Source organism: Anarhichas minor, unplaced genomic scaffold (genome assembly GCF_050575085.1).
Source record: "Anarhichas minor isolate MPS153535 unplaced genomic scaffold, ASM5057508v1 ptg000007l, whole genome shotgun sequence".
Taxonomy (NCBI): domain Eukaryota; kingdom Metazoa; phylum Chordata; class Actinopteri; order Perciformes; family Anarhichadidae; genus Anarhichas; species Anarhichas minor.
In genome coordinates this window covers 4,835,331-4,863,273 of record NW_027466453.1, presented here as the reverse complement: position 1 = coordinate 4,863,273, position 27,943 = coordinate 4,835,331, and the positions used below count along the sequence as shown (strand labels likewise).

General features: G+C 47.0%; 1 protein-coding gene across 4 annotated transcripts; it reads left to right on the top strand.

The window, feature by feature from the left end:
- The first annotated feature begins 286 nt into the window (after window positions 1-286).
- Window positions 287-27,943, top strand: pkn1b (protein kinase N1b). Of its 4 annotated transcripts, XM_076083193.1 has the most exons (24): window positions 287-395; window positions 776-1,112; window positions 1,204-1,375; window positions 15,854-16,154; window positions 17,031-17,176; window positions 17,290-17,410; window positions 18,508-18,653; window positions 19,589-19,802; window positions 19,911-20,105; window positions 20,218-20,327; window positions 20,423-20,566; window positions 20,692-20,767; window positions 21,612-21,753; window positions 22,314-22,404; window positions 24,105-24,196; window positions 24,550-24,622; window positions 24,925-25,016; window positions 25,150-25,326; window positions 25,480-25,542; window positions 25,634-25,710; window positions 25,800-25,942; window positions 26,408-26,515; window positions 26,658-26,738; window positions 26,815-27,943. In XM_076083193.1, exons 3-24 carry the CDS (start codon window positions 1,349-1,351, stop codon window positions 27,016-27,018), a joined length of 2,823 nt encoding a protein of 940 aa, XP_075939308.1. In that variant the 5' UTR covers window positions 287-395; window positions 776-1,112; window positions 1,204-1,348; the 3' UTR covers window positions 27,019-27,943. The 4 variants fall into 4 exon arrangements, with proteins under 4 accessions (XP_075939308.1, XP_075939300.1, XP_075939315.1 ...); XM_076083185.1 differs by lacking the exons at window positions 287-395; window positions 776-1,112; window positions 1,204-1,375 and adding an exon at window positions 10,957-11,156; XM_076083200.1 differs by lacking the exons at window positions 287-395; window positions 776-1,112; window positions 1,204-1,375 and adding an exon at window positions 11,223-11,241.

The following is a 27,943-nucleotide window of genomic DNA, read 5'->3' as shown; positions in this document are numbered from 1 at the left end:
ATATAGCGCGTTTATCCAAATGGCTTTACAATGTTACTCCTACCCACACACAAAGACGTCCTGCCCACGGACACGTCTTCAACACCTGGACAGGTGGTGCTGGGGCTCGAACCCCCGCCCGTGTAAACAACCACCTTGGTATAGGGTTTAACAGTTAACCTAATGATACTACCACCACTTTCATTAAGTAAATACCACTTATTGTTAGTAAAGTCGTATTTTAAAAACACCGTTATCTGAGTAACGTGACATCAACGTGCTGTGTTAATTCTCCCACCACGAGACTTCTCTGTTGTGTGTGACACGAGCGCCCTCTCGCGGAGCCCCTGCAGACTGGAGTGGTGCGCCCCGAACTCAGCTGCATGTTCGCTGTAGCTAATGTCCTAAAACGTCAGGTTGGTCTGCAATTAGCTCTGTTAAAATACTGTTATTTTTTTTGCCGGTGAAAATGTGTTTTAAGCATGTCGTACGATAAAGGGGACTTCCATGTACCACAGCAAATGCTCCTGTAACTATGTTGAGTAAGTTGTTGAGGACACAATATTTGTGACTTTTGCTAGCTTAATTGTTTATGTGAGTGACGTCGTTTTTAAAGGGATTCTCCGTGATGAAGGTTGGTATCAAACTTGAAAACGTTGCACTGTACACCACAGTAATCATAAAATGTTTTTGTATCCCATTTTAAAAACCTCGCAGGTTATATTTTGAAGGTTGTAACCGGAAGTTGCATTCCCTGTCGGTACACTAAACTTAACAACTGCTCCCTCCTCCCCAGCATCGCTCAACCGGCTCTCAAGCTTTCCGCAGAGCCGAGCCGGAGTGCACCGCTGCGGGGGAAAGATGGCCTCAGCGTCCTCCTACAGTCAGAGCGGAGTGGTGGGGTGAATCCCGGGCGGGTTTCGGGTTTCCTCGCAGTGTTTTTCCTCCCTCGAGCATGAGAAAGAGACAGCCCGCAGCAGCGGTCGCTCTCACACTCCTCCAGGACGGACTGCAATGCGTGATGCAGATCAGTCCAAGAGTTGACATCCTGCTGCCAGGAGGTGATGGTCTCCTCCTCTCTGCTCTGCTCACCTGCTCCTGTGTCGTGTCTCCAAACGTCCCGATTCTAACAAGTGCGTTGTTTTGACTCCTCGCGCAACTCTGTTCATCAAACTGCGCACTCGCCGGGACTGTTGAGTGATATTCTACGTTTCATTTTGACAGGACGTCTAACGCCGGACAGCGTGTATTTTAACCACCGGAGGAGTTCAAACTATGATTCCCAACAATGATCTGACGGCTGTGAAGTGACACGAACATCAGCAGAAGTCTCCTGGCGTCGCCATCTAATTGGCTGCCTGCCCCGCACATGATGGCCAATAACAACGAGCTACAAGTGAGTTCCCAACTTTTTCCTCTTCATCACCCGCAGTGTTAACGCCGCGGTTCGTGCGCATATCGGAGCTCAACGCCCGTGCAGTTGTGCATGTGAAGATCCAAGGTGGGGAAACATCTGATGTTTTTTTAATAGACTCTTGTTGATATCTGTAGAAGTGTGAAGAGGGCTGTGATGTAAAATACTCTGATGAGGGGTAAGAAGACTAGTATTTAGCACAAGGTTAGTGCAAAAAATAGCTTTTAAAACACCCCACCCCCCCCAAAAAAAATTTGGCCAAAAACAGCCTAACTTGTAATCCGTAAATTGGGAAAAGCTCCAAAAAAAATGCAAGAGCCTACAACTCCCATGATGCAACTCAATAGCCTCTTTCATTACACCTGCCATGCCTGGTAAATACTCACATTTATGCCACAGAAATCTTCAATGCCAGATATGGGAAGGATGCTCATGTTTATGGACTCCACATTTTTGGGGGATTTTCTCTATTCTTTGCTTTTCTGGTGACATATTGGACAGTTTTTTTTATTTTAAGTAAACCATCTGAGGGGGAACTTTAGAAGCGAGAGCCCTTTTTTGGTGGAACTACAAACATCCTCCAGACACCTGAAACATGACGAGGAGCCCCAACTAGATGCTGGGGTCATGATTCAAAAAAGTTGGGAACCGCTGGTTTAATTCTTGTGTTTTTCTGCAAACTACACCAGTCGAATGCATTTAGCGGCGTAAAAAGTAAAACGTTTCCATCTGAATTGTAGTGGAGTAGAAGTTTAAAGGAGCATAACATTGTAATATACAAGTAAAGTACCTGAAAATATTACTTTAGTACATAACTAGAGTAAATGTGCTCAGTGACTTTCCACTGGCATTCTTGAAGACAGCAGCAAGTTAAACTCTCTGTGACTAAGTTGTGTCATTAACTACCGAAAGTGTTTAAAACACTGCACTAAAGCCTGCAGTTTATTTCACTCACAATGAGTGAAATAAACACAATTTCACAGATGAAAAAGATCCCCACCACAGCCACTACTTCCTCCACAGCCCTGATACAGATCACAAATCTCCAAATTCAAAGCAAGGACTTCCCGTTCGTGACACAGCAGTGAGCCTCAGGTGGAGCCCGGGCTGAGTCACGGGAGGTCGTTGTGGCGTTGGAGCCTCTGGTCTGCTTCAGGGGGGTTGGGTTACAGTTACCCTGGTGTCAGCCTAGTTCAGCACGCACTGGAGGGAAACGTTAAAAATTCAAGGGCTGAGTGCCGGTTCAGGAGCCAGCACATCACTCTTCAGTCAGCAAACCCCCCCCGTGCTGTCACCAAGTTAAACCGCTGCAGAGGACGTCGTAGTTTATGAAGGTCATTTAAAATACCACAACTCAGCCATGTCTTCTGTATCTGTTTACATGTTGACCTGTTTGGTTTAACACAAGTCATTATTCGTAACAAGCAACAAGTGCACAAAAAGACACGGTGAAGTATCTCCCTTTTCCTCAGAAATCCGCTTACTCGCCCTCCCTCCTTTACTCCGCCTGTTAGACGCTCTGCTGAATCACTTGTTGTGAGTGCAAACCGGCTTCTTCAGTGACATTTAGTGGTTTCCCTGAACGGGGGAAGGTGCAGTCCGGTGTTTCTTGGAAAGCTGCACTGCGTGTGTGTACGGTGGTTATTAATAGCTGCTAATACGGGCCGTAGTGCACCACTGTAGACACTTTTACATCTTTTCCACTGCAGATTGATTCCTTGAAAAAGCTTCCTGTAAATACGGGCAGCACATTTAAAGGGATAGTAAAGGTTAAAGTGGGGTTGTGTGTGAGGTACTCAACCATAGTGTTGTGTGTTAGTACCTACAGGAGTTACTGCGCGGGAGCAAAACATATTTTAGCCATCTGAAAATAATCCAATTCACTTTAATTGTGCGCTATATTTACAACATTTTCGCAGGATGACTTTGCTGTGAGACGGCTGTTTCCGACTGGGAACTCTGTAAATCTCCTCACCAAAAGTAAACTGAACTTCCTGTGGTAAATTGGTGGAGTGCACCTTTTAAATGCCTAATTATGTCCCACTATCGGTTAGCTCACCATGATATTGCATCAACAGAATACTAGATCATGAGTCATATACAGCACAGTTAACTGTGGATCCCTCCCGTCCTGCTGCGTTTGCGACGCATCTAAAGATCTTTTTGGCCTCGATCCGTAACGCCTCGACGATCGCCCGAGCTGTACTTCAGCAGTGCATTCAGCCTCCTGCTGTGACGATGACATGGGTTCAGCCATCATTACTCCAGACAGGCAGTGACGGACGGCTGATTGAGATCAAGGGGCCACCTGTGTAACAATGATGGATTGAACAGAGTGGACCGAGGCACGGCGGTGGGGTGATTGAACTCGCTTCGTCACCTTTTTTCCCTTTTTATTTCTCCTGAATACCTCATCACCTCATTCACTATACTCTACTGCTGCCGACACACTTCCTGCTGGGCTCACAGAGGGAAAACAACTGAGACGACCCCGTCTTCCCTCTCCCTCCCCTCTCTCTCTCTCTCTCTCTCTCTCTCTCTCTCTCCCTTTGTTAAAAACACATTATCCATATATGCACAGAAGGAGGCCATCAGTGTAAAGTGTAGCTCAACCATTAGTGCTTTTCTGCCCTCTCTCTCTCCATCTCATGTTTGCCGCTCCCGCGTCGATGTCGACCCTCCCTTAGATGTCTTTAAGGAATCCAGTAAATCAAGTCTCTCCTGCCGAGGACGTGAGCCCTGCGCTGAGCTGATAGCACAACATACACTTTGAGGTAGCCATGCACTCTGCGGCCTCGCTCTCATGAATTCTTTATTTCGGTCGGTTTCCTGTAGTTATTATCTATAAGAGGCGGAGCAGCTGCTGCTGCTGCTGCTCCACTCAGCGGTGGGGAGCGAAGGCAACGCTTCCCATCCCCGACCAAATTCCTCTTTTATTGATCATCCAAGAGAGCGGAGGCAAACTCGGTCCATTTCTTTAATGGCATCGGAAGACTTTCGAGCACACACACACACACACACACACACACACACTTGAGAAGAAGCAGCACTGATGATGGTCTCACATGCGTTATAATACACAGCGGCCTCTTGCATCACACTCACCATAGAGTGTGTCTCCAGCTGCCACTGCCATGGATAATAGGATTAGGAGAGTGGACTTCACTGTGTGTGTGTCTGACCTCCTAGTCGGGTGGCATTAGCGCCCTCAGTCACACACACACACACACACACACACACACACACACACACAACCCCCCTAACATCCAGTCCCTCCTGCCTGAATCCAGGATTACACCGTCCCTGCAGAAATCTGTCTCTCTCCCAGACGCACCAGTCGACGGGCTCCTGGCTGCTGCATCGACGAGACCTCTTAATGGCATTCGTCAATGAACCAGACGGGCCATCAGGGTGCAGTCAAGCAGCCCGTATTGGTGGCAGACAGAGGAATGCCGATATCTGAAATGCCAATGTCGATTACAAATCCCAAAAATTCAAAGTATCTCATCAAAGCAGCATCCACGACTCCCTCCTATTGACCCCCCCCCCCGGTCTGAACACCAGCTGTTGTTGCTATATGCCAGTCATCCCACAGGCTTTCAGGGGATTAGTTATAACTGATACCAAGCCAACAGAAGGAAGAAAATAAAAACTAACTATACTGCCTACTTGTGTTCGGCTACATCGTGGCTGTTTCTAAGCTGGCTGGTGTTTTAGGGCTTTAAGAGATTGTGGCATTACAGGATTGAAGAATGTGTTGCTAAGGAGGACAAGTCGGAGAAATGGCCTCGGGCTGTGGGAGCAACATATCGTAAAATTCAATCTAGAAATGATGTTTCTCTCGGTAGGACTCGGGGATGGGAAGGTCACAAAAGGAAGGGAGCCATTTAGGAGCCGTGTGTCCGCCTGAGAGCCGAGCATTGATTGGATGCTGAAGTGGTTTTGTGATGCCAGCGGGCTCTGAGGCTCAGCGCGTGTGAAACAGCCTGTGGTGTTTGGCCTGGGTTTGAAACTGAAAGAACACGCCGACGTAATGGGGACAAACAAAAAGAGGTTGTTTATTGAAGAGGGCTTTAGTACCCGAGTCTGGTCTGGAGACCACTTTTTTACAAGTCTTACACTTGTCTGGGACTCTGAATTGTCTTGCCCATCCTAACTCCTTCATCACTGTACGGTGCGACGAGGCCTTCACTCTAGACGGCAGCGGGAAGCAAAACCGACCGTGTGTCGCAAAAGACGTACGAGAAACGTCGAGGTTGACGCGTGCTGTTTGAGTAGAAGCTGAAGTAGAGAGAAAGAGACTGGACTCTTTTGACCTGATTGTGGTTACACCTGAGGCATGTGAGAGGAGTCCTCATGTGATCGCCTGCGAGTTGTGCTGCAGGAGCGGTGTTGGGTTGAAGGGGAGCGCAGACCCGAGGCTTCGAGGGAGCGATGCCGCCCTCGAGACAGTGGACTGTTCTGTTCTGTTCTGTCAGCCCAGAGGCCATGACGTAGTGAGGCAGACGGGGGAGGGGAGGGGGGGGGGAACCAGCTATTATTATTACCAGTTGTATGAGGGAGAGACAACAAGCCGACCCTTCAATATGTAACCGGAACTGGAACCATTGTTGCTGTTGAAGTCTCTGAGGCTGAACTGCTGGAACGATGGGATACTTCGGGCACAAACAGCAGCCAGGTGCCTTTGTGAGTTTGGCTTCTTTTAATCCAGCGCCAACAATGCGCGGGGGATTACGAGAGCTGCAACCGGAGGAGAATAGTCTTTTAAAGAATAGGATGCAGCGTCTTGCAGTTTAAGCTCGTCTTCTTTCACGTGACTGATTTTGGTCTCATTACAAAATGCAGCATGTCATATTTGCTTCCTCCTTATTGCTCTTATTGACGGGAAAGGCATCTATATTATTCTTACTGACCATTAATCCCATGAAAAGACCAATACAAATAGTGAACTCATCCTCTAACATGTACCGTGAGTGGAGCCACAGCAGTGAGCCACACCGTTGTTCTGGGGGACATGTTCCTTGGTTACCACGAATATGCATCAAATGTGTATTAATACGTGGTTGAAAATAGTTCCCAACAAATATAAATAGAGAGGGAATTAGGACTTGTTTATCATCCTAACACCAGCTCTAAGCAGCTGATGTATAATTAAAACTACTAATGCCAAGATTTATAAAGGAAAAATACATTCATTTATTTCTTAATCTTTTTAATAGTTTCATGCGAATAGCCACTGTAGAGGACAATAACAAGGTCAAAGGATAACATTTGGGATTGTTTACAGTTTAAACTGACTTTAGGATGTGGAAATCATTTTTCGGGACAGTTTCTCTGAATCAGGTCAGACTTTTCAGACAAGACAATTGCACTCTGTGCATTTCTTCTTTTTATTTAAAATGAAACTATATACTGAAGTTTGGACCGATTTCTGTTTCTGAGAGCCACAGAGAAGTCACATTGTATTCAGACTGAACATAGGACGGCATAAAGCATTGTTGATTTTGGTATTTTTACTGGATTTGTCGACAACAAGAAAAATACAGAATAATTCCAGCCTCGTCCTTTTTAAACACAATGTGCTTAAACCTGCAGTACAGCTGCACAGACCTGAACACAAAGGGTCAATCTACTGGGTCTGTGCAGATGAGCCACTGCTGTCTGTGGACTACAGCGACCTTAAAGCACGTAGCCTCTAATGCTGCTCTTGTGTTCATTAGCCAACATACTTTTATTAAAATGACACGAGTATAAACATTTACTCCGCTGGTGTGTCGTCCCCTCTTCCTGTCCTGTGTTTATGAGCGCCACGCTATCGTAATCAACAGCCCTGGCAAAGAGGGATAATCGTCTGCATTAGAATGGACCTCTTATCCTCCCGAGTCCTTCTGCCATAATCATTTTTAATCTGCTTTCCATGTCCATTACCATCATGCCTGCTCGACCATTCCATTACACAGTGGGGCTCTTGTCCCCTCCTGAACCGCTGCAGGTGGCTTGCGAGCATATTGCATGTGGGCCCGAAGCATCTGCCACGAAGCGCGCCATGTGACCCCCGTTACCGGGTCAAGATCGGCAGGCAGATAGGCACAGCGGGGGAAAATCTCAACGGCCGCAGATTTACACACACGCGTGTGTTTGTTTTTCTGGTTAAAGATCTCCCGCGGACAGCCGCGCACAACATCTGAGTTTGGATTTGTCCCGGGGGGGGGGCAGTTTTATCTCATTCATGCTTCAGGCTGTTGGATTCCAGTGAGATTTGAGGAGCTGTAAAATGCTGAATTATGGAGCACAACGCTGGGAAATTGAGTGCATTGTTGTGTGCACTTTTTTATTGTCTTTCTTCTAGAACGACTCCCCGTTACCTGGTCCCAGCACCGTGTGCACGTTTATGTGTGCGAGTGTCTGTTTACCCATAGAGCAAAGAAAGTCTAGCAGCAGCGTGACTCAGTCAGCCAGAAGCCTTTAATCCCTGCAGGCTCCTGTCACTAGAAGAAGGGAGTGTCGGGCGTGTTTCTATGTGGACCCTGAGATGATTGGACGGCTGCTGAAAATCTCCACATTAGGCCGAGTGTGAGTCTCTGCAGCATCCAGCAGACCTCACACACCACCGCCCCGTCTCTCGCACCGCTGTACGAGCTGGCTGCAACCAAATCTGAACAAACACTCGGCATCAAACATTTAACGACTTTGTCTGATTACAGTCTCCTCCGTTCAGCTCTCCGTCTTCATGCAGCTCAGACTCGGGAGCTTGCCCATCTTCCTGGTTGGTCGTGCACCTTTTTATCTTCCACTTTAGGCTGTTCTCTACTCTTTATTCTCTAGTCCCCTGCTCTTCCACATATATTCCACAATCTGCAAAGAGGTTACAGTAGCGACGACTGCAAAGCCGGGAAGTGCCTCATTAGTCCTCCTCTGAGTAACACCCTGATCCGGGTTGACTGTTGTAGGTCAACAACGCTGTTTGCTGCCTTTTTTGTATGCAGGTAGCGCTCACTGGAGCGTTCAGAGAAAAGTAGGCTATGTCTGTGTGTTTCAGGACCTTTTTTACGTCTGAGCTGGTCAGTGCCAGCTCAGACAAAATGGTGTTTTCAGTGTCCTTGACCTGCCTGGTTTCTCTCGAGCTGCCGCTGCATGCATCATGACAGAAGCAGGTTAAGTGTGAGGACTGTGGAGCTTTTCTTATTGGGGGGGGGGGGGGTTTATGGCACCTTATTCCTCAGCAGCCTGAACAGAGCGGCTGTTTGTTGCCGCGGAGTTCACAATGGACAAAGCCGGGAACACAAACACGTTAGCGTTTACCGAAGTCTCTTGAGAAGATCGACCTGCTCACAAAGATGCCATTCATGCCGATCTGCTCCTCCCCAGCTGTGGAGCGGACACCGCCTCGACACACACACACACACACACACACACACACAGCTGTGCACTGTCTGAAACACACACACACAAGACCTGGCCTCCTGCACAGTCTTTCACCTGTTAACCCGGACGGGGGAGAATCCTCTCCCCTCGTGCACGTGATGTCTTCATCATGCAGATCTACGTACAGCCGTGTTGCACCGTAAGACCGCAAAAGGAGATTTGGCAACAGAATTTCCCCTGGAATATGAGGGATTTTAGGGATTAACAGGAAACGCACACTCACACAGTCCAAGGTACATTCTGTAAGCCGTTAACTCATTCATAGAGGGCCAACGTTTCAATCGTAGGACCAGATATCGGCCGGGAGTTTGGCTACGGTCGTGTTCTGATTTGCTGAGTAAGATTTAGTATTTTGCTTCAGTGCAGCGGAGACATCCCGACGTCTGCTCTCCCGACCCCTCGGTCAGCCCAAAACACGGCGGAGTGTTGTCGGCGAGGAGCGCCGCACACTCGACTCTGCCGCTCTGCACTCAGATTGGCCCACTCACCCACATGAGAGTCTGCTCACCGAGGGTAACGGTGTCCCCGAGTTAACTCTCTCACTCCCCATCTGATCTGCTGTGTTGACATTATGAGGAGCAACATTTCCTCCAGCTAGTACTCTCAGCATCCAGCTGACAATGCCCGACTGTGCTGTTTTATTCATTACCAGCCGGTTGCAGTGCATTAGACCTGTGTGTGTGTGTGTGTGTGTGTGTGTGTGTGTGTGTGTGTGTGTGTGTGTACAGTACGAGTGTTAATGTGTGTTGGTGCTCAACCTTTTCCTCCATCAGAGTGTATTATTTATGTCATTCGTTTGGTATCCATAGCTGTATTTTATCTGCCGCATGAAGACATGTTTGTGTTTGTGTGTCGTTAGAGAGACACACGCCCTCCCTCCCTCTCCGCCTCCAAACAACCCACCCTCCCTCTCACCCCAAATCCCATCCACTGTCTGCTGAATGAGGCTGTGTGCAGACATCAGGATGTGAGGAGAATTTAAAGTCGTCTTCCTCACAAATTCTGTCCGTCTCGCTCTCTATTAAACATGCAGTGTTTTAGTGTACAACTCACACACACACACACACATACATTACAGTGATGAATGCCGCTTTTAAGATAAATCCCTAACTGTACACTAAGAATACCACAAAACTTGTATTTCCTTTCCTCTGCCTTTTTTTTGTCCCTGGAGCTTCCAACAACATCTGACACCTGCAGCATCTTCTAGGCCACACATTGCAAAAATAAGGCCCCCCCCCACACACACACACACACACACACACACACACGCACACTAATGCTCACGTCATGACCTCACGTTGAACTATTTTAATCTGCAGATTCCTAATAATAAACAATGGTTTCATCACCGGTAAACTTCCTGGAGAATCCCAAATCCCCCCCCCCCCCCCTTTTCCCCCGGTAAAAGCATCTCTTCATGTAATACCTAGCTTAAGGTACATTTATTTAATTACTACTTTTTTTGGCAACACTGCACTGTAACAATTAGGTTGAAAGTCCGGTCCAAAGCCCCATCATCGTTATTGCTGCGTGTGAAATGCAGGTGTTGGTGAGCGGATGAGAGTAAGGGCTGACAACTTGGTGAATTCCAGCTCCACCTCTACTCCAACAAAATGGATTTATCTCTATTTATAGACGCAGACGAGTCGAGCTGACGGGCCATTAAAACTTAATCAAAGGGACGACTTTCTGTCGCCCACTGGCTGCACCGGTGACCAGGATGTGTGACAGAGGACAGTGTGTGACGGGTTGGCAATAGGATGGAAGAAAAATAGGAACGAGGGAGCAACATGAAACTGGGTGAAGGTGTAAAGAGACTAAAATACTTGGGTTGAATATTTACCTCCGTGTGACGTCGTATAGCTTCAGTGAGGAGTTAGAACAAGCTGATATATATGAAGAGATGACTCACCTGATCTTAAAGTTACTTGAGGGGAAATAAACATGAGAAAACTGGACATTTAGTGGTTAATTACTGTGTGTGTGTGTGTGTTCCAGGTCAGTCCTAACCAGGATGAGACTGTAACTTTAAGAGCATGTATATGTATGAACCGATGTGATCTTAGTTCCTGATACTGTGGGCAGTTTTTTTTAGTTACTGCATCTATGTGACGGACACAATGAGCGAGACAGATCGGTGCTACAGGCTTCACAGCAGCTCCTCTTCAGGTCTGAAGTCTTCAGTTTCGTTACAGCAGAATTAACAATGACCGCTCAGCCGTGTTTGTAAAAAAAAAAAAAGAAGGGGGAGAGACGGAATGGATGCATGGGGGCTGCTATCTCTGCAACCACCTGTCCACAACCCAGAGGGTGCCCTGAGAGCCACAGCTGCTCGGTAAGGAAAGAGTTTTAAATATAGATACTGCACACACAGCATTTATGTCTTTGATCACAACGCTGCCAAGCAAGAACAACCGCCTGTATGTATTGACTTAACTTCACAATATTTCACTTCCTATTCCCTTCTAGCAGTGTGGGAGAATAAGAAGGTGTGTGTGTGTGTGTGTGTGTGTGTGTGTGTGTGTGTGTGTGTGTGTGTGTGTGTGTGTGTGTGTGTGTGTGTGTGTGTGTGTGTGTGTGTGTGTGTGTGTGTGTGTGTGTGTGTGTGTGTGTGTGTGTGTGTGTGTGTGTGTGTGTGTGTGTGTGTGTGTGTGTGTGTGCCCTCTCTGTCTATGAGCACATTTTGTGTGCGTGTGGTATGACAGATAGAGAGAGTGCACCAAAGACATCTGCCACACATTGGGGGGTCGGAAGGGTCATTGACCTCGCACTGCTGAGCGTCTGAGTCAGACCAACCCGTGCATGCATCCGTGTGTGTCTCTCACTGACAGGAGGAGGACAGAAGTCCTGGGATCGCCAGAAACAGGCCGGGGGGGTCTGTGCGATCTCTACCCGTTCACGTCTCGTAAGGTGGCGACTCAGCTTGCCGTCCCGCTTTTGTAGGCGGAATGTCCATCTCTTCCTCTCTCTGTGTGTGTGTGTGTGTGTGTCCATATGGCGTCCTGTTAAACCATAAGCGAACTCGATGCACGAATGCTTCATGTTTTGCAGTTGTTAAAAAAATTAATTAAAAAAAAGCAGAATCCCTTCATCAGATTTAGAGATCTTTGCTTTTGGTGAACCTTTGTTCACAGGAGGAAAGGTTGTCTAGCTCATAACACAACTTACCATGAAGACCTGTCCTTATTACAGGTCACTCAGAAGCCAAGTCCCTTTCAGTAGAAGGACCTTCTAGTGCTTCATAGAGGGAATGTGTTTTCTCTTGTGTCCACTTCCCTCAGTGCGGCCTATTTTCTTTATTCATCTGCAAGTAAATAATAGAAATACTGTTGCACATGTCTGCAGACATGGACTGTATTGTACTTCCACGTGCTGAAAACACACACAAAACAAAGACATACATGGTCTGATGGTCCATGTAACATGACAGCAATCTATCACAACAGCTTTGGAGACCCAGTAGCAGGAAGCAGAGTGGCTGTGAGCTCTCTCACTTACAAAACCACCCGTCTGTGTGTGTGTGTGTGTACAAAGTGCATGACGCCTCAGCCTCTATCTGGCAATGAGCAGAACAGGAAGCAGCGAGGTGGGGCTCGCTCTGTGCTGTTCTCTCTTCCTCTCCTCCACCTCGTTCACTCGCTCCGGTTTCAGACCGCCTTTTCGATTCCCGGCGGAGAAGGACATCCTGGATTTTGAGGAGGCAGGAAAAAGCGCTCGGTGTTGGCCTGATTGGGGCTGCCGTCGGTGCCGAGTGTTGTGACAGGAGAGAACGGGGGGGGCCCCTGAGCGAAGCCAGAAGGAGGCCAAACATGGCCAGTGAGGACACACTGGAGGACCTGCCGGGGGACCAACCGTTGGACTCCCCGGTACACACTGAGCAGAGTGACACAGAGTCTTGGGTAGGCAAACTCTGGCCGCAGAAGGCCCTCAACATGGCCGCCCTTTTTTTTTTTTTTTGTCTTTCAATCCACTACTACGGCCCTTCTCTTTTCTGTCTTCCTCGTTCACTTCCTGCAAAAAAAGACATCTCCTCTCTCCGACAGCGAATCACTCGCAAGTTCTCATTCCTGTGCGTTGTTGTGATTTCGCCGCGCTGTGTGAGCTAACTCACGCCTCGCTCCTGAGGTTCTTTGTCATAAAACGCCAGGGGTTAGGTTGTGTTGTGCCCAACAGGATTGCGTCACAGCACAAGCGCTTCCCTTCCTGTCGTTCTCGGTGCGTTGCTGCCTCGGCCTTCTCTTCTGCCTCGAACTTCTCAGGCCTGCCGCAGGAAATCACCCTTTCTTCACTTATTCTATTGCTTGGTTTGAGCGTCAGCAGATCGGCTTGACCATTTCTACTTTGCTTAAATGCATTGAGTTGCTGCCACGCGATTGGCTGACTAGATACGTGCGTTAACGAGCAGTTGAACAGGCGTACCTAATAAAGTGGCGCTAGAACTTGCTTTAGAGTGAAGGTGAAAGAAAGAACAGAGTAGAAAGTTAGATTGAACAAGAACTACTTATATGTGTGTATATACCTAGGTGCATTGTGTTTTCCCCTCGATCACTATTGTTGCCGTCAACATGTTTACAAAAAAAGTTGCGTAATTGCGAATGAACATAGTTGTGCCAGACACTTTAAAGACACTTTATAGTATAAATGTCGTCCTTTCTTAATGATAACATACTTTAAAACCAATATTTGTTTTGATGCAGCGTGTGTTATGTCGTGGTGCAGCCAGAAAGTAAACAGCTCTGGTCATGTGACCATGTACACTAGTCATGTGACACGACACATATTTCATTGAGACCCTTTATTATTATTTCAATATTTGCTTGAAATTAGCGGTAAGAATCATTAGAGGCCCCACGATACGATATTATCGCAATACCTAAGTCACAATACAATCTTACTTCGACATGCTGAATACTGCGATGACGTATAATATTGTGATATGTTGTAATTACATTTTTTTCAACTGCAGAGTATGCAGTTCGTCAACGTCTGTTGCATGTAATGAAATAAAGTTTCCACTCGGTTCATCTCACTTCAATCAGATTTATTGCAGCGAAATGGGTTTGTCAGTGAAGCAGACAGACTGACCAACACTTCATCTTATTTTGACCAACTTCCTGCCAATCCCCGCCGACTTTACCCATGACCGCACTAGATTTGTATTTGCAGTTTTAATAGTTAATATAATAAAAGATCGACACTTGGCGTCCATGTATCGATACAAATATTGCCCTGCGAAATATCGCGATACTGTGCTGAATCATTTTTTCCATCATTCAGTAACATTTTTAGAGCCTTATAACTTTTTTCCGTATGATATATATACAGTGAATGTACAAGTCCACGTCCATGCGCTTATCAGTGATGTCAATGTCTGTATCGGTTTACATCTTTAAATAGACGAGATGTTGCGTCTGAGGATATTCCACACCAAACACGTTCTTAGTCTTCACGTCTTTGCTCCACAACCATGTTTGTGGAACATGCTCAACCAACATCGCTCCAGAGTCGTGCGATGACGTAACGTCGCATTAAAGCAGCGCTTCAAATCCTGCAGGCACTCGGCCTGCGCCACGTGGTTGGGTTTGGCCGGCGGGGCCGTGCCTGACCGTCGTACTGTATTGTGTTACAGATGGATTATGGCTCTAATGAGAGCAGAGCTGCAGCCCCGGCCCGCATGTAGCCGGGTGGACACAGAGACCTAAGAAGTTGTAATCAGATCTGCTAAGCTGGACGGCTGGCTGCATGGTGCAGTGAAAGGCCCCGAGCACCCCGCCATTACACTGGGGCAGAGGGAAGGGGGACAGTCCTCAGTGTCCGAGTGTGTGTGTGTGTGTGTGTGTGTACGTGCGTGCGTGCGTGCGTGCGTGCGTGTTCTAATGTCACAACATTAAACGAATGAATGACATCTCCCCTTTTCAATAGGTTTACGCTGAATTTGGTTCCCTGTACACAGAAACTAATACACAGGGGATGAACACAATAATGCTAACAACTGTCAAAATACAACTGCTCTGCAACATGCAGTATATTCCGTTTGCAGAACTTATAATGTTTAGTTAAGACTCACCTGCAGTAATGTTAGACCTTTATTGTGGTGGTGTCGTTGGGCTTGGAAGGTGTTCACATTATTTTGTCCCCTGTCATGCCAGGAGACGAGCTTTGTGCTAAATGTCAGAGGCCTGTGTCGCCGATGAGCATTGATACAAGTTGTAAAGTATCGCTAGTGACTAAAAGCGTTCGTCCTTTTTTTACAACATTCAACGTCACGCTGTCAAGTTTGTGTTCCACCCAGAAAGTTAGCCTAGCTCGCTAAAGCTAGCACCGATTCACATTTGATGATGCTTCAACACCCGACTCAGAGGCAGCTCCCGCACACTCAGAGCTGTTTTCCTAGTAAGCAGGGGGTCAAGTTAGCGTGAACAAAAACAATCCCGCCCACGGAGGACACTAATGCAGGAGGAGCTGTCAATGCAAAAAAATGAATACAATTTGAATTAGTACTCTAAATTACAAAATTGTCAAAACAGAGACTAATAAATAGGAATGATCGTCATAATCCCATAATCAGTATCTTATTCCACCTGTATCTGGGTGTTTTTTGGTGAAAACCACAAAATCTGCTGTTATCTGGTTGGTGTTGATCAGGAGGAGGAGCTGATGTGAGCGCTCGGCTCTTTACGCGCTGACTTTGATGGGTTTCACATGTTGTGCTTTCACTTGGGGTTTGCTGTTTGTTTCCCCCTCTTTTCATCCCATGGCGCTCCACTTCGTCAGAACTGTGCGGGGCGACCGTTGCCAGCTTTGTCTGCCGTGACCTCGGCTCAGCGCCTCTCAGCTGGATGTCACCTTTTGATTCTGTTTTGCTTTCAACTCAAATTGAATAATCCCCCGCATACGCAGTGGGCTATATACAGTTTCCTTTCTTCTTTTTTACATTTGTACTATCTTCTGCACACCTCCTCTCGAGCTCCTTCTCCTTTTGTGACTTCTCCCTAACCGTCGTGCTCTCCTCCTCCTCTGCTCCCCCTTCAGAGCGATCCGGGCGGGCTGTCGGTGCTCCAGCAGCTCGGCCTGGACCAGAACTCTGACTTCTCAGACTCCAGCGTGCAGCAGTGCCTGGACGAGCACCGCGAGAGGATCCGCAGGGAGATCCGCAAGGAGCTGAAGATCAAGGAGGGCGCGGAGAACCTGCGCAGGGCCACCACCGACAAGAGGAATGCCCAGCAGGTGGACTCGCAGATCCGCAGCTCCAAGCGCAAGCTGGAGTCCCTCCAGGCCCAGCTGCAGGAGCTGGACGCACACATTGTGGTCAAGGGCCCCGATGACAACAAAGGTACAGTATCCACCGTGGAGAGGTGGTTCATAAGCTCTGCCACTGTGGGATGTGCCATTTAGGACATGGTGATGCATTGTTGGAGGCTATGGATGTCTGTACAAAAATGTTAAGGCGGTTAATGTTGCTGAGGTGGACCAATCAGCCATTGCCACCCGTTGAGCCACGTCGCTAGTATACCAGTCACATTATCCTCTCCACAATGTTCTAGTGCCGGGACTATGGACTACAAATATAATCTCTGGTTACTTCACACCACACCCGATTTACGGTTTGGATACAAACAATAAATGTAGTTAACAAAAGCAAACAAACAAAGATGTGAAACGCCACTTCGTCTGCACAGTAATGTCTTTCCACCGGGGCCCCTTTCTTCATATGAGATACGGGCAAATAAATCCGCTAATCTGCTGTGTTGTGAGCAAAACTCAGAGGAGCAGCTTCTCACTAACATGAGAATAGCTGGTCCGCCTTAAAGGTCAGCCCACCTTAAGTGAGCCGGTACAGTAGTCATCGCTAGCTTCGGGGCTAGCCCCCTTTCACTACTTGTTTGTCTTCACAGTTCATTTGACGCTCTTTAAAGCACCAACAAGGATTGATTTTCAAAACTGTACCTATTTACAACTCAATCGCCACCTGAGAAATTTACAGAACAAAAAAAAGAAATCAAACATTCAATATGATGAGGTTACGTTTCTCAAGCAAGTGGTTTTTATACCACACTGGCATACACTGAAACCAGTGGCTCCCTCAAAGGCAGGAAATCAATATACAAACCTATTGGATGCTTTGTAGTCGTAGTCAGTGGTCTTTAACGTTACGTGCTACACCAACAGTAACCTCACCTCTTACCGTCCAACCCCTCCTCTTGCACAGATACCCCCAGGTCTCCAGGGTCTTTCAATCGGATGTCGGCCAACCAGCACCGCATCGCAGCTTTGGAGCGGCAGCTAAACATCGAGCTGAAGGTCAAACAAGGAGCCGAGAACATGATTCCGATCTATGCCAACGGAGGTACCAAGGTATTCATCTGGCCCCGACCGCCGCTCACTTCACTGTCCGTGGCAGATTCTGTCACAGTTACTTCCTTTACTCTCTATTTGATTTCCTCCTGTGCTTCCTCTCCCCTCCGCAGGACAAGAAGCTGCTCCAGACGGCTCAGCAGATGCTGCAGGACAGCAAGACAAAGATCGACATCATCCGCATGCAGATCCGAAAGGCCATGCAGGCCACGGAGCAGTCTGAGGACAACCAAAGTATCTATCACGCTTTTTCTTTTCTTTTTCATCCTCGCTCTCATCTTCTGATTCCTCTTTCATCCCACCTGTTACTCTTCTAAAACTTATAAACACTGCATATTTCATGATGCGGGTGGTAATGGATCGATTCCTGCTTCAGAACTTCACAGTGTACAGGCTTCTGGTCAACACACACACATGCACATGCACATGCACATATTCCATTACAGCCCTCTCGCTCTCTCAGGTTGGAGCCTTATTGATGTTCCTGCATCCCCCTTGATGTTGCCCAACAACTAAAAGCCATGCCTCATTCAGCAGAGGTTAGAGACGAGGCAGGACACATGCAGGGAGCCAGGAAGGGAGGGAGACTGAAAGGGGGGGCCGAGTCAGAGATGACAACAGAGTGAAGGAAGGAGTCTGAGATGAAAGAGAGAGCGAGCAGGGAGGGAAACAAAAGCTCGGAGCAGCGGAAAGAGCAGCAGTGATCCCGGAGAGCACGGCGAGCTGACTGACTTCAGGATCAAGCTTTTGTTTCCTCTCCATTCTCTGTTATTATTCTCTCTTCAGCTCTGTGCTTTTAAAGCTGCTATGACTCATATCATCTCGAACTTAGAGAGCTTAATGTCACGTTGCCGTAGTGGCATCTGGTGCGGTTGTATCGGAGTAGTTTTACCAATACGAGTACCTGAACACGGCATCGGACCTAGTACTGCCATTGGTGCATCCCTAGTTGGCTTCATTCTCACAGCTCTCGTTGGCGCCGTTTTCAGCCACAGTTTGTGTGTCTTAAACAAATTGATTTTAAAAACCCACTGGCCACGACCGTATCATCTTAAAAGGTGATGATACGCGGTGGTGTTGTGTTTACAGCTCGTATTCGCTGACCCATGTGGCCAAAACGATTGTATGTTTGAGGGTAAATATTTGAGCACATGAAGCATTCCCCTAAATAGGACAAACGAAGACGAAGCAAACCCTTCCACACAAGCCAACCTCAATAACTATGATCAAATCTGGAACCTGTTTTTTGCCCAATAGATTCTCCCCTCAGTGAAAAGACATTTTGTACAGATATTGCGCCATCTGTTGACAAACCTGGCGCTGTGTCCCAGGTAAGCCGGACATGTGCGGGATGGAGCTGCGCGTGGAGGAGCTGTGGCACCACTACCGGGTGGAGCACGCCATGGCCGAGGGGGCCAAGAACATGCTGCGACTGCTCGGCGCAGGAAAGGTCCAAGACAAGAAGGCCATGGCCGAGGTCAGAGAGCCGACAGGCTCAAACACACTCAGATCACTGTTTCAATGTCAGGCTCCGATAAATGCTCATAAACGTTGATGCACACCGAAGAAGCACCACACAAAACATGTTTTTATCAATTTCACATGTTACATATTCGTTATATTTTGTAAATGATTCCACATTGTTGTGTGTTTATTCAGTTTAACTAACACATATATGTAAATGACTTGTCGAAGTGCAGATTTTGTTAACTTTGAACAGAACCTGGTCGGCTGTTTTCCCCGTGATTCCAGTCTTTGTGCTAAGCTAAGCTAAGCTAGCCGGCTGTAGCTTTGTATTTGAAGACATCTAACTCTCTGCAAGAAAGCGAATCGGCGTGTATCCCAACATGTCGAACGTTTCCAAATTATCAATTTAAAAATCAATGCTCGACTAGATCTGTAGGTAAAAACATTTCGCCCCATTTTTCCCACTTTTACAGTATACACGTTTACATACCACACATTATTAATGCGGTTATAAACTATTCTATCCCATATGCTCAGTTTTTGTTCCATATTAGCACATTTGAATTGCTGCTTGTTTTTTGTGGTTTTGAAAGAACTTTTGGTCCAAATTCCATTTTTCCACATCGTAGCAATTTACAGACAGAAGGCGAACGACAGGGAAACAAAGAGACAATCAGCAGGAGGGAGAAGCAGCCTTGTTCATAAATACATCTCTGATAGTGCTTCGCTCTTATGCGAGTGCTCTGATTAATACATGCAGAAATAGCCATGTTGTTATTCCTTTGTGTCATTAGCCGACCACATTTTCCGTCACTGCGACTGTGAGATCGGCAGTCCAATCAGGCTCTGCAGATCAAATAGTTGACTATTCGGTGTCACCCCGAGTATCCCCCCCCCCCTGCTAAAAAAAAGCACTCAGTAGAAAACATTGAATGATGTCTGCAGGCTCAGTGCGGTCTGAGCGAGTCGTCCCAGCGCCTGGACCTGCTCCGGTGCTCTCTGGAGCAGAGGCTGCAGGAGCTGCCCGAGGACCATCCCAAGGCCTGCCTCATCAAGGAGGAGCTGGTGCTGGCCACCTCCTCGGCCTTCAGCTCCCGCCACAGCACCCCCTACGTCCACAACCAGTACAGCACCATGAGCAAACCGTCCCCACTCACAGGTAGACACAGAAACTGTAAATAGTTTAAACTTTTAGTTCCTTGTTTAGCTGCAGAGATGTCCATCTTTCAAGCACTGATCTTTAGAATTCATTTTTTCTTCCTTCAAGGTACTCTGCAGGTGCATCTGCTGGGCTGCGTGGGGCTGCTGGAGGTCGTCCCAGGGCGGAACAGAGGCACCCCGCTGGTTCTTCCCTCTTACTCTCTGGGAGACGGACGCCCCTCGTTCAAACTGAGCGGCCTCTACAGCCGCAGCACCAGCAGCATGAGCCTGAAGATCCCCGGCAAGAACGACGAGCTCTCCTGTGAGTGTTTCTTTTCTTTTTTTCTTGTTTCGTACCGGTGACTTTTAGATGTTCACAGTGTATAATAAATACATGCTGTTGAACAGATCCTGTGTGTGTGTGTGTTTCACAGCGGAGGTGAGCGCAGTGCTGAAGCTGGAGAACACAGTGGTGGGCCAGACGGTGTGGAAGACAGTTGGAGAGCAGACCTGGGACCAGACGTTCATTGTGGACCTGGAGAGAGTAAGTCACAGTGTGATTCAAGCTAAACTTGATGCTGGACCAGCGATCAAACCTTCACGTTACATCCCTGGTGTGTGTGTTTTTTGTGCGATTAGTCCCGGGAGATGGAGATTGCAGTTTACTGGAGAGATTACCGCTCCCTGTGCGCTCTGAAGTACCTGAAGCTGGAGGAGTTCCTGGACAACCAAAAACACCGAGTCCAGCTGGAACTGGAGCCACAGGGGCTGCTGCTGGCTGAGGTACAGGACACACACACACACACACACACACACACACATGGGACAGGTAAAGTGTAATAGATATTGGCCAAACAGCTCACTGCAGATGCATGTTGGTTGTTTTAACATATTGTTTTTTGCTTTAGGTGATTTTCTTCAACCCTGTGATCGAGAGAGGCCGAAGACTCCAGAGGCAGAAGAAAGTCTTCTCTAAACAGCACGGTATGTTCAGATATACGCACACAGCCACTGAACTGAAACATGGAGTGTGTCTTCACTCATAAAGGAATTTCAAAAACGGACGGGCAAGTTCTCCTTCTCCAAATGACAAACCAATGTGTTTGAGTGTCAATGAGTGTCGTGGTGGTAAGAATATAATATTCAGAGGCACCACATTGAGTTTGTGTGAGAGAGAGAGAGAGACAGTGTGTCATTGTTTTGGGTCTGTGTGCATTTAAAGCTCTTTTTAATCCTCTGCTCTGACGACAGCCGTGGTCGGAGGCGTCATGTTTCCAGGTTGTTCATTCTGGTGAACGTGATGTCTCAGGAACGCCTGGAGGGATTCTTTTCAAATTTAGGCACAAAGATTTTAGGGGCCAAAGATCAAGGTCACTGTGTGATGTCATTAAACACATTTTTTGTCTCAACTCAAGAATTGATTTGCTAAATATGACAATTCCACACAAATGTCTAATAGGATAAAATGATGACGTGACAGCATTTTTGACAGACATGTCAAACTCAGAATGTCAAACAACAACCTGAACAGACGGTTAATCCGTCCCAAACAAACCGGCAGTAGCTGCCTTGTTAAAAGGAGTTGCAGGCCAAATGGGTTGAGAGGCGCGGCAGCAGATAAAGTGTAAATGGCTTGTGGTATTTTCTGGAAGTGTCATTATAATCATTTACAGGAAATGCAAGCTCAGCAGGAGACCTTCCTCCATCAGATGCTGAAGTTAGCACGAATGGATCCTCTTTATTTTCCTCCTCCTAGTAAACACAGCCCGTAATGAGAGGTTTTCGTGGTGTGCCGTTCATTAGTTATACTCCACTCTGTGTGTTTCAGGGAAGGCCTTCCTGCGTGCTCGTCAGATGAACGTGGACGTCGCTACCTGGGTCCGCCTGCTGAGGAACGCCATCCCCAGTGGAAGCAACACACCCGCCTACACTCCCAGTTTCACGGGCAACACGCTCACACAGAGCACTGGGTGGGTGACCAGTACGCCTGCTACTCAGCAGAAAAGACACTTAAAAATGCTTTTTAAGTATGTTTAAGTATTTGAAATTATACATTCAGGCCCAACTTTCTGGTGAGAAATGAGGCATTAAGTGCAGAAATGATGCTAAACAGCACACTCTCTCAAGTTTGGTGCTAAAACTTATCTTCTAATGCCATTTTTTTTTTTATATTTAATTTCTAAGTGATACAACTTCTAATAAAGATGTAATTAATCATCATTTTTTGACAGATTTATGTTATTTGGCCTCAATGAATGGTACCTTTTCTTATCTGTGCCATTACTTTTTGCATAATTCAATGAAGACACATTAGGAGACGCTTCAGGTTTGCATTCATTCATTTTTGTTATTAAATCAATGAGGCTCATGAAAAACTGAACCATTTCAACCTGTTTTGGGGAAAAGATCAATCGTCTGAATATCTACATCTTAATCCAGCTGCCTCTAGATTTTAAAACCTCAACACCTCGGCAAAGAGCTCATCCAATAGAGATTACATTTCGATTTTCTTGTTTTTCTTTGTGTGCAGAGAAATCTCAGTGGAGAAGCTGAATCTGGGCAGCGACTCTCCTCCCAAAGCTGAAATCCGGAGAGACGTGGTGGACACAGCCGCTCCCTTGGTGAGTCAGAGGGACGGAGGCCAAAGAGGAAGGGAAGCAGACGAGAGGATGGAAAAGATGGGCATCTTAACACTATCATGTTACTATTCTGCTCACTTCCTACCTGCGGCCTTTGGCTTGGAAACAGTGCTCTAGTCATAGGCGGCTGCACTGTGCTGCTGCAGTGAAATCTAAGACGAGCATGGCAAGGAGAGGATGACTGATCAGAGAAATGGAGAGCTGAAAACTCAAGGAGACGGCGTTAATGAGACGTAATTGGATGGGGGGAGCTTTAATTCGATCAAGGCCAAATCCGCGTTAGTTTCCCAGTGTGAGGAGCACAAACTGCAGAGGATGGTAATGTGGGAGAGAGGACTGGAGAGGTGGCATAGAGAGGAAGTACTGTAGAGAGAGAGAGAGAGAGAGAGAAGGAAGAGGGGAGGAGGAAAAAGAAAGATAACAAAACACAAGTTACAACATCAACAGTAGAAAACGTTTTTTTATTCTACTGACCTAAAGTGTGTGGAGCGAAGCTACAGCTTATTGCCCCTAAACTTTATACAAAACACAAACTATTTGATGTTAAAAGTAGCATCAGACACCGTGTTACAGTGAACTGCACCATACTAATGCCAAAATGACTTTCTGATCATAATTTCTTCTATTTTTATGTTAGATTATTTTTAAACATTTTGAAATTTACCAAAGTGTGCATTTTCAGTTCCTCTGTGCAATTGTTATTTATATACGTTAGTCCTGACTCTTTGTTCCTTATACATGTGTGTATATACAGTATATATATATATATATATATACATGCATTTTGACTTTCTCTCATTTCAAACACGTTTCCGTGGTACATAAAAACACAATTACACGCATTACCAAAGATGATGCTTCGCTTAAATACGGAGATACTTTGCTAAAATCTAACCAACTCGTATAATTGCTTTTCCGAAACCAAAATCCAAATTTTAACCACAACAAAACAACGTTTTGGAAAACTTGCATGTATAATTTATGTACCACATAAACAATAATGGGCCTAATGCTGAGCCCTGAGGAACTCCACACGTTGAGTTAATATTATAATAACTTAAAGTCAGGACGATTGAATCTCATGGTATCATATATTTATATAGATATTCTTTTCTTTTTATGTGTGTGTATATATATATATATATATATACACACACACATACACACTTTTCTGTATTATTTTTTTCTTGCATCCTGAATCACTACGCAGTCATTGTGGACCTGGTGCGACATGCTCTGGCGATGCCGTGCTTAGTTACGGTCACGACAATAAAGCCAACTTGCATTTTAGAGAGCAGAGCGGCAGACGCACCGAATTAGACGAGCACAGAGAGAGTCGGAGGAGTAGAGGGCCTGTGGCAGATGGTGTGTTCAATGGGGTTGAAGTATTATGGGATTAATTACTCTGATGTTTTTTTTTAGAGAACTAATTAGTAGTGAGCAAGGGGTGGAGTGGACAGGAAGAGGGGAGGAGTGAGGCTGTCAGCCAGCAGGGGATCTGGCAACCGCTCCTGATGAGCTTCAACGGCTAACTGTCTGTCTGTCTGTCTGCTGAGACTAAAGGGCGTTACAGATGTCAGCAGTCATTTGGTCCTCATTTTGTCCCTCTATTTCTTTTTCCCCCCACACACACTCATTTCACTGGTGTTCTCACTTGTCTTCGTCTCTGCGGTGTCCCACAGGAACAGACGCCGGTCATTGAGCCCCCGTCCACGCCGGATGTCCCTGTTCCCGAGCAGCCAACCAGATCTCTGTCCCAGAACTCTTTACGCAGGTGTGAACACAAAGGCGACCCATTTCTCTCTCTCACACACACACACACACACACACGGAAACCACACCTGAGCATATCTGTTTGCATTATGGCCAACACAGCTTGACACCAGAAACACCCCCCCACACAATATGTCCCTGTGTTGTTACCTCACATGAGATACGTGATGTGTGATGCCGATTCGAGTCACATGCTGAACATCATTAGTCAAATCACAACGTAGATGCTACGGAGTGTTTTGACATAGTAGTGTTTTTACAGTGTTGTTCAGTCTATGAGGCACATTTAAATATGACATGCTGTTAATGTTTTGTTGCATGCGGTGTCTATAATCTGCCTTTAATCTCTCTCAGACCAAGCAGAGGCCCTCTGTGCCTCCAGGACTTCAAACTGATAGCAGTGCTCGGCAGGGGCCACTTTGGGAAGGTACTCGAACTTTACTTTTTCCTTCTTAAGATGAACACAACCGGCACTGCTAGTCTAAAAGCTCATTGTGTCTCTTCTCAAAGTACTTTAACTCTTCAATATATTTTATGGAATTGCTAGTTTTTCTAGTTTTTTCCCTCTTAAATCTTTCTAGTCAAATATTTAAAGCGGCAGAAATCAATATTTTTTTATCGTTAATTGAAAATAAAATGTGACGTTAGGACACACGACCCCACACATTGTTGGTTTTGTTCTCTTCATGAGAAATGACTGACAATAACTAAAAATGTGACTCTCTGCAGGTGTTGCTGTCGGAGTACAAAAGGACAAGCAGCCTGTACGCCATCAAAGCCCTGAAGAAGGGCGACATCGTGGCGAGGGATGAAGTGGAAAGGTAACTAGTAGCGCTCGGCGACCTCGACCGAAAGTCTCCGCGCGACGAAGCTCGTTCACCTCGTTCACCTCGCGCAGTTGATCACTGTCTAATGTCGCACCCCCCCCCCCGCCTCCCCTCTGTCTGTCTCCAGTCTGATGTGCGAGAAGCGGATCTTTGAGACCGTCAACGGCTCGCACCACCCATTTCTGGTCAACCTGTTCGCATGTTTCCAGACGCCAGAGCATGTGTGCTTCGTCATGGAGTACACGGCGGGAGGGGACCTCATGATGCACATACACGCCGACGTCTTTTCTGAGCCACGTGCTGTGTGAGTTCTACTGTGTGTGTGTGTGTGTGTTAAAGAGAGGAAACGGGATGATTGGGCCTTCTTGGAATTCGTCCGTGCACCCATTACTGTATGTAGCGTCAATATGTACTAGCGTATATATGTTGAATTCTCTGTCCGCCGTTTATCCGACAGGTTCTACTCAGCTTGTGTGGTCTTGGGTCTGCAGTTCCTTCACGACCATAAGATTGTGTATCGGTGAGTACTTGGATCGGTGAATACTCTACAAAAAGGGTGAATAAATACTCCCTCAGTATCCGACATAAATCCACTTCCTTTTCTCTGTCAGGGATCTGAAATTGGACAACCTGCTGCTGGACACGGAGGGCTTCGTGAAGATAGCCGACTTTGGGCTCTGTAAAGAAGGTGAGTGTCTGTTATTTATTCATCCTACCGGCCCCCTATGTCGCCCCTAAAATCTACTCCGACCCTCACACTCCCGTCTTCCTCTTGAGGCATGGGCTATGGGGACAGGACCAGCACATTCTGTGGGACTCCTGAGTTTCTGGCCCCGGAGGTGCTGACGGACACGTCGTACACCAGAGCAGTGGACTGGTGGGGGCTCGGGGTGCTCGTCTACGAGATGTTGGTCGGTGAGGTGAGAATACAGAGCTGGAGTAGTTTCTTTTTTTTTAAATGTCTATTATAGTGTTTATCAAAGATCATGAGGAGATGTTTGGCAACCTCTGCATGCTTGGGTGTTAGACATTAATGTGAAGGAAGAGTTGGATGAGAAGATGGCCACCACTCATGTCTGTGCGATTAATGTAAAACTACAGCCAGCAGGTGGTTAGCTTGGCTGAACAGAAAAAAGAGAGTAACATGGCGGTAAATCGCCCAGCGGTTGGCATCACTACAGTAGTGTCAATAATGACGGATGGGCTGTGGCCCGGGCGTCCTAATGGAACACGAGCTTGTACAGGCTGAGCGTAGGTGGTAACATCCACCCTTTGATAGACTGGTAATATATTTTCATATATAATTCAATCGAGGCTTTTAGAGACAGAGTTCATAGAGGTCTAATATGTAATGCGATGCGAAATAATGCGTCTGTTTCTTTCAGTCTCCGTTCCCAGGCGACGATGAGGAGGAGGTCTTCGACAGCATAGTGAACGACGAAGTGCGCTACCCTCGCTTCCTCTCCACCGAAGCCATCGGCATCATGAGACGGGTAAGGCTCTGCCCATTTGACCTTTTATCTTTTTTTTTTGCTTGTAATGTTGAAAAATATGCAAATGTCAGCACTTTTTAGGTCACTTATCACTTAGAAAATAAAGAATAACAGGTGGGGAATTGCTGCTTTTTGTTTGTAGTTGCTGAGGAGGAATCCAGAAAGACGTCTGGGCTCTGGAGAGAAGGACGCCGAAGACTTGAAAAAACAGCCGTTCTTCCGGGTGAGACTTTAGTTTTTTAGTTTTGATGTCACTGAGGGTGCCGTTGATGAGAAACTGAACGTACCTGTGTGTTTAGGGTGTGGACTGGGAGGACCTTCTTCAGAGGAAGGCCCTGCCCCCGTTCGTCCCGACCATCGGAGCAAAAGAAGACGTCAGCAACTTCGACGTGGAGTTCACCGCCGAGGCTCCCGCCCTCACGCCGCCCCGCGAGCGCCGCACCCTCTCCCGCAAGGAACAGGACCACTTCAAGGATTTTGACTACGTCTCCGACCTCTGCTAGGGTCAGGGGTCACAGGGGTCGTTAGCGGCCAGACTCTGAGAGGAGGCCGAGAAGCAAAGGCTGACTCTCTGTCCCGCACAGAGAGAGAGGAACTTGAAGGCGTGACGAGAGACTAATCCCCTCTTCCTCTCCACGTCTGTCTCTTTGCGACGGGACGAAGAGCCGGCCGGGTCAATGCGCGTGCGAGCGGGTATCAGCGGAGTCGGATCGCGTGTCGCACACATACGCGGTGTCACGGATCTGCTGACCTCTAGAGGTCTGCAGATCCGTGACACCGCGTGGCTTTTAGAGGAGGAGGAAGCAGTGATGAAGATAATCCAGATTATGTAACAGATGGAAAATGAGATGACGGATCCTGCCGTCTGTCCGACACGGTGGAGCACACTGAAACGCTCAGCGAATCCCAGAGTCACAGAGTCAAAAGTGATTCTTCTGACAGGAAGCAGTTTGTCTCTTTCTCTGTCCTGCCCTCGTCTCTTGTCCCTTCACCTCTGCTGTTCTTGTTGCTGCTAAGTGTGTGTTTCGTTGTGTTCGGTGTCCCTGCCTCCGTCATGAATGTATCCACGTCAGCTGCAATCATGCACCACCTGTACATTTACACATGGGGGAGCCAGAGGAAGGAGGGAATTCAGAGCTGCTGCCTTTTGATGGTGTCACAGAAACAAAGTGGAGCAGGTGGGGGTTCTACCAGAGAGGGAGGGGAGCCGTTAGTGTGCTCAATCTTACGTATCGTCTGCTCATTGGTCTTTCGGTACAACACAGATTTTTAACTACAATCATTTCTCAATGACAAAAAAAGCTTTTACAGATTTTTGTTCTTTTTGTGATTTATGTATACCCCCCCATCTTGTGTTTCCTTCTCTGTCATTTGCTGGTGAAATATGTTCGAACTGTGACTCAGTAAAGATGTGAACCCAACACAGAA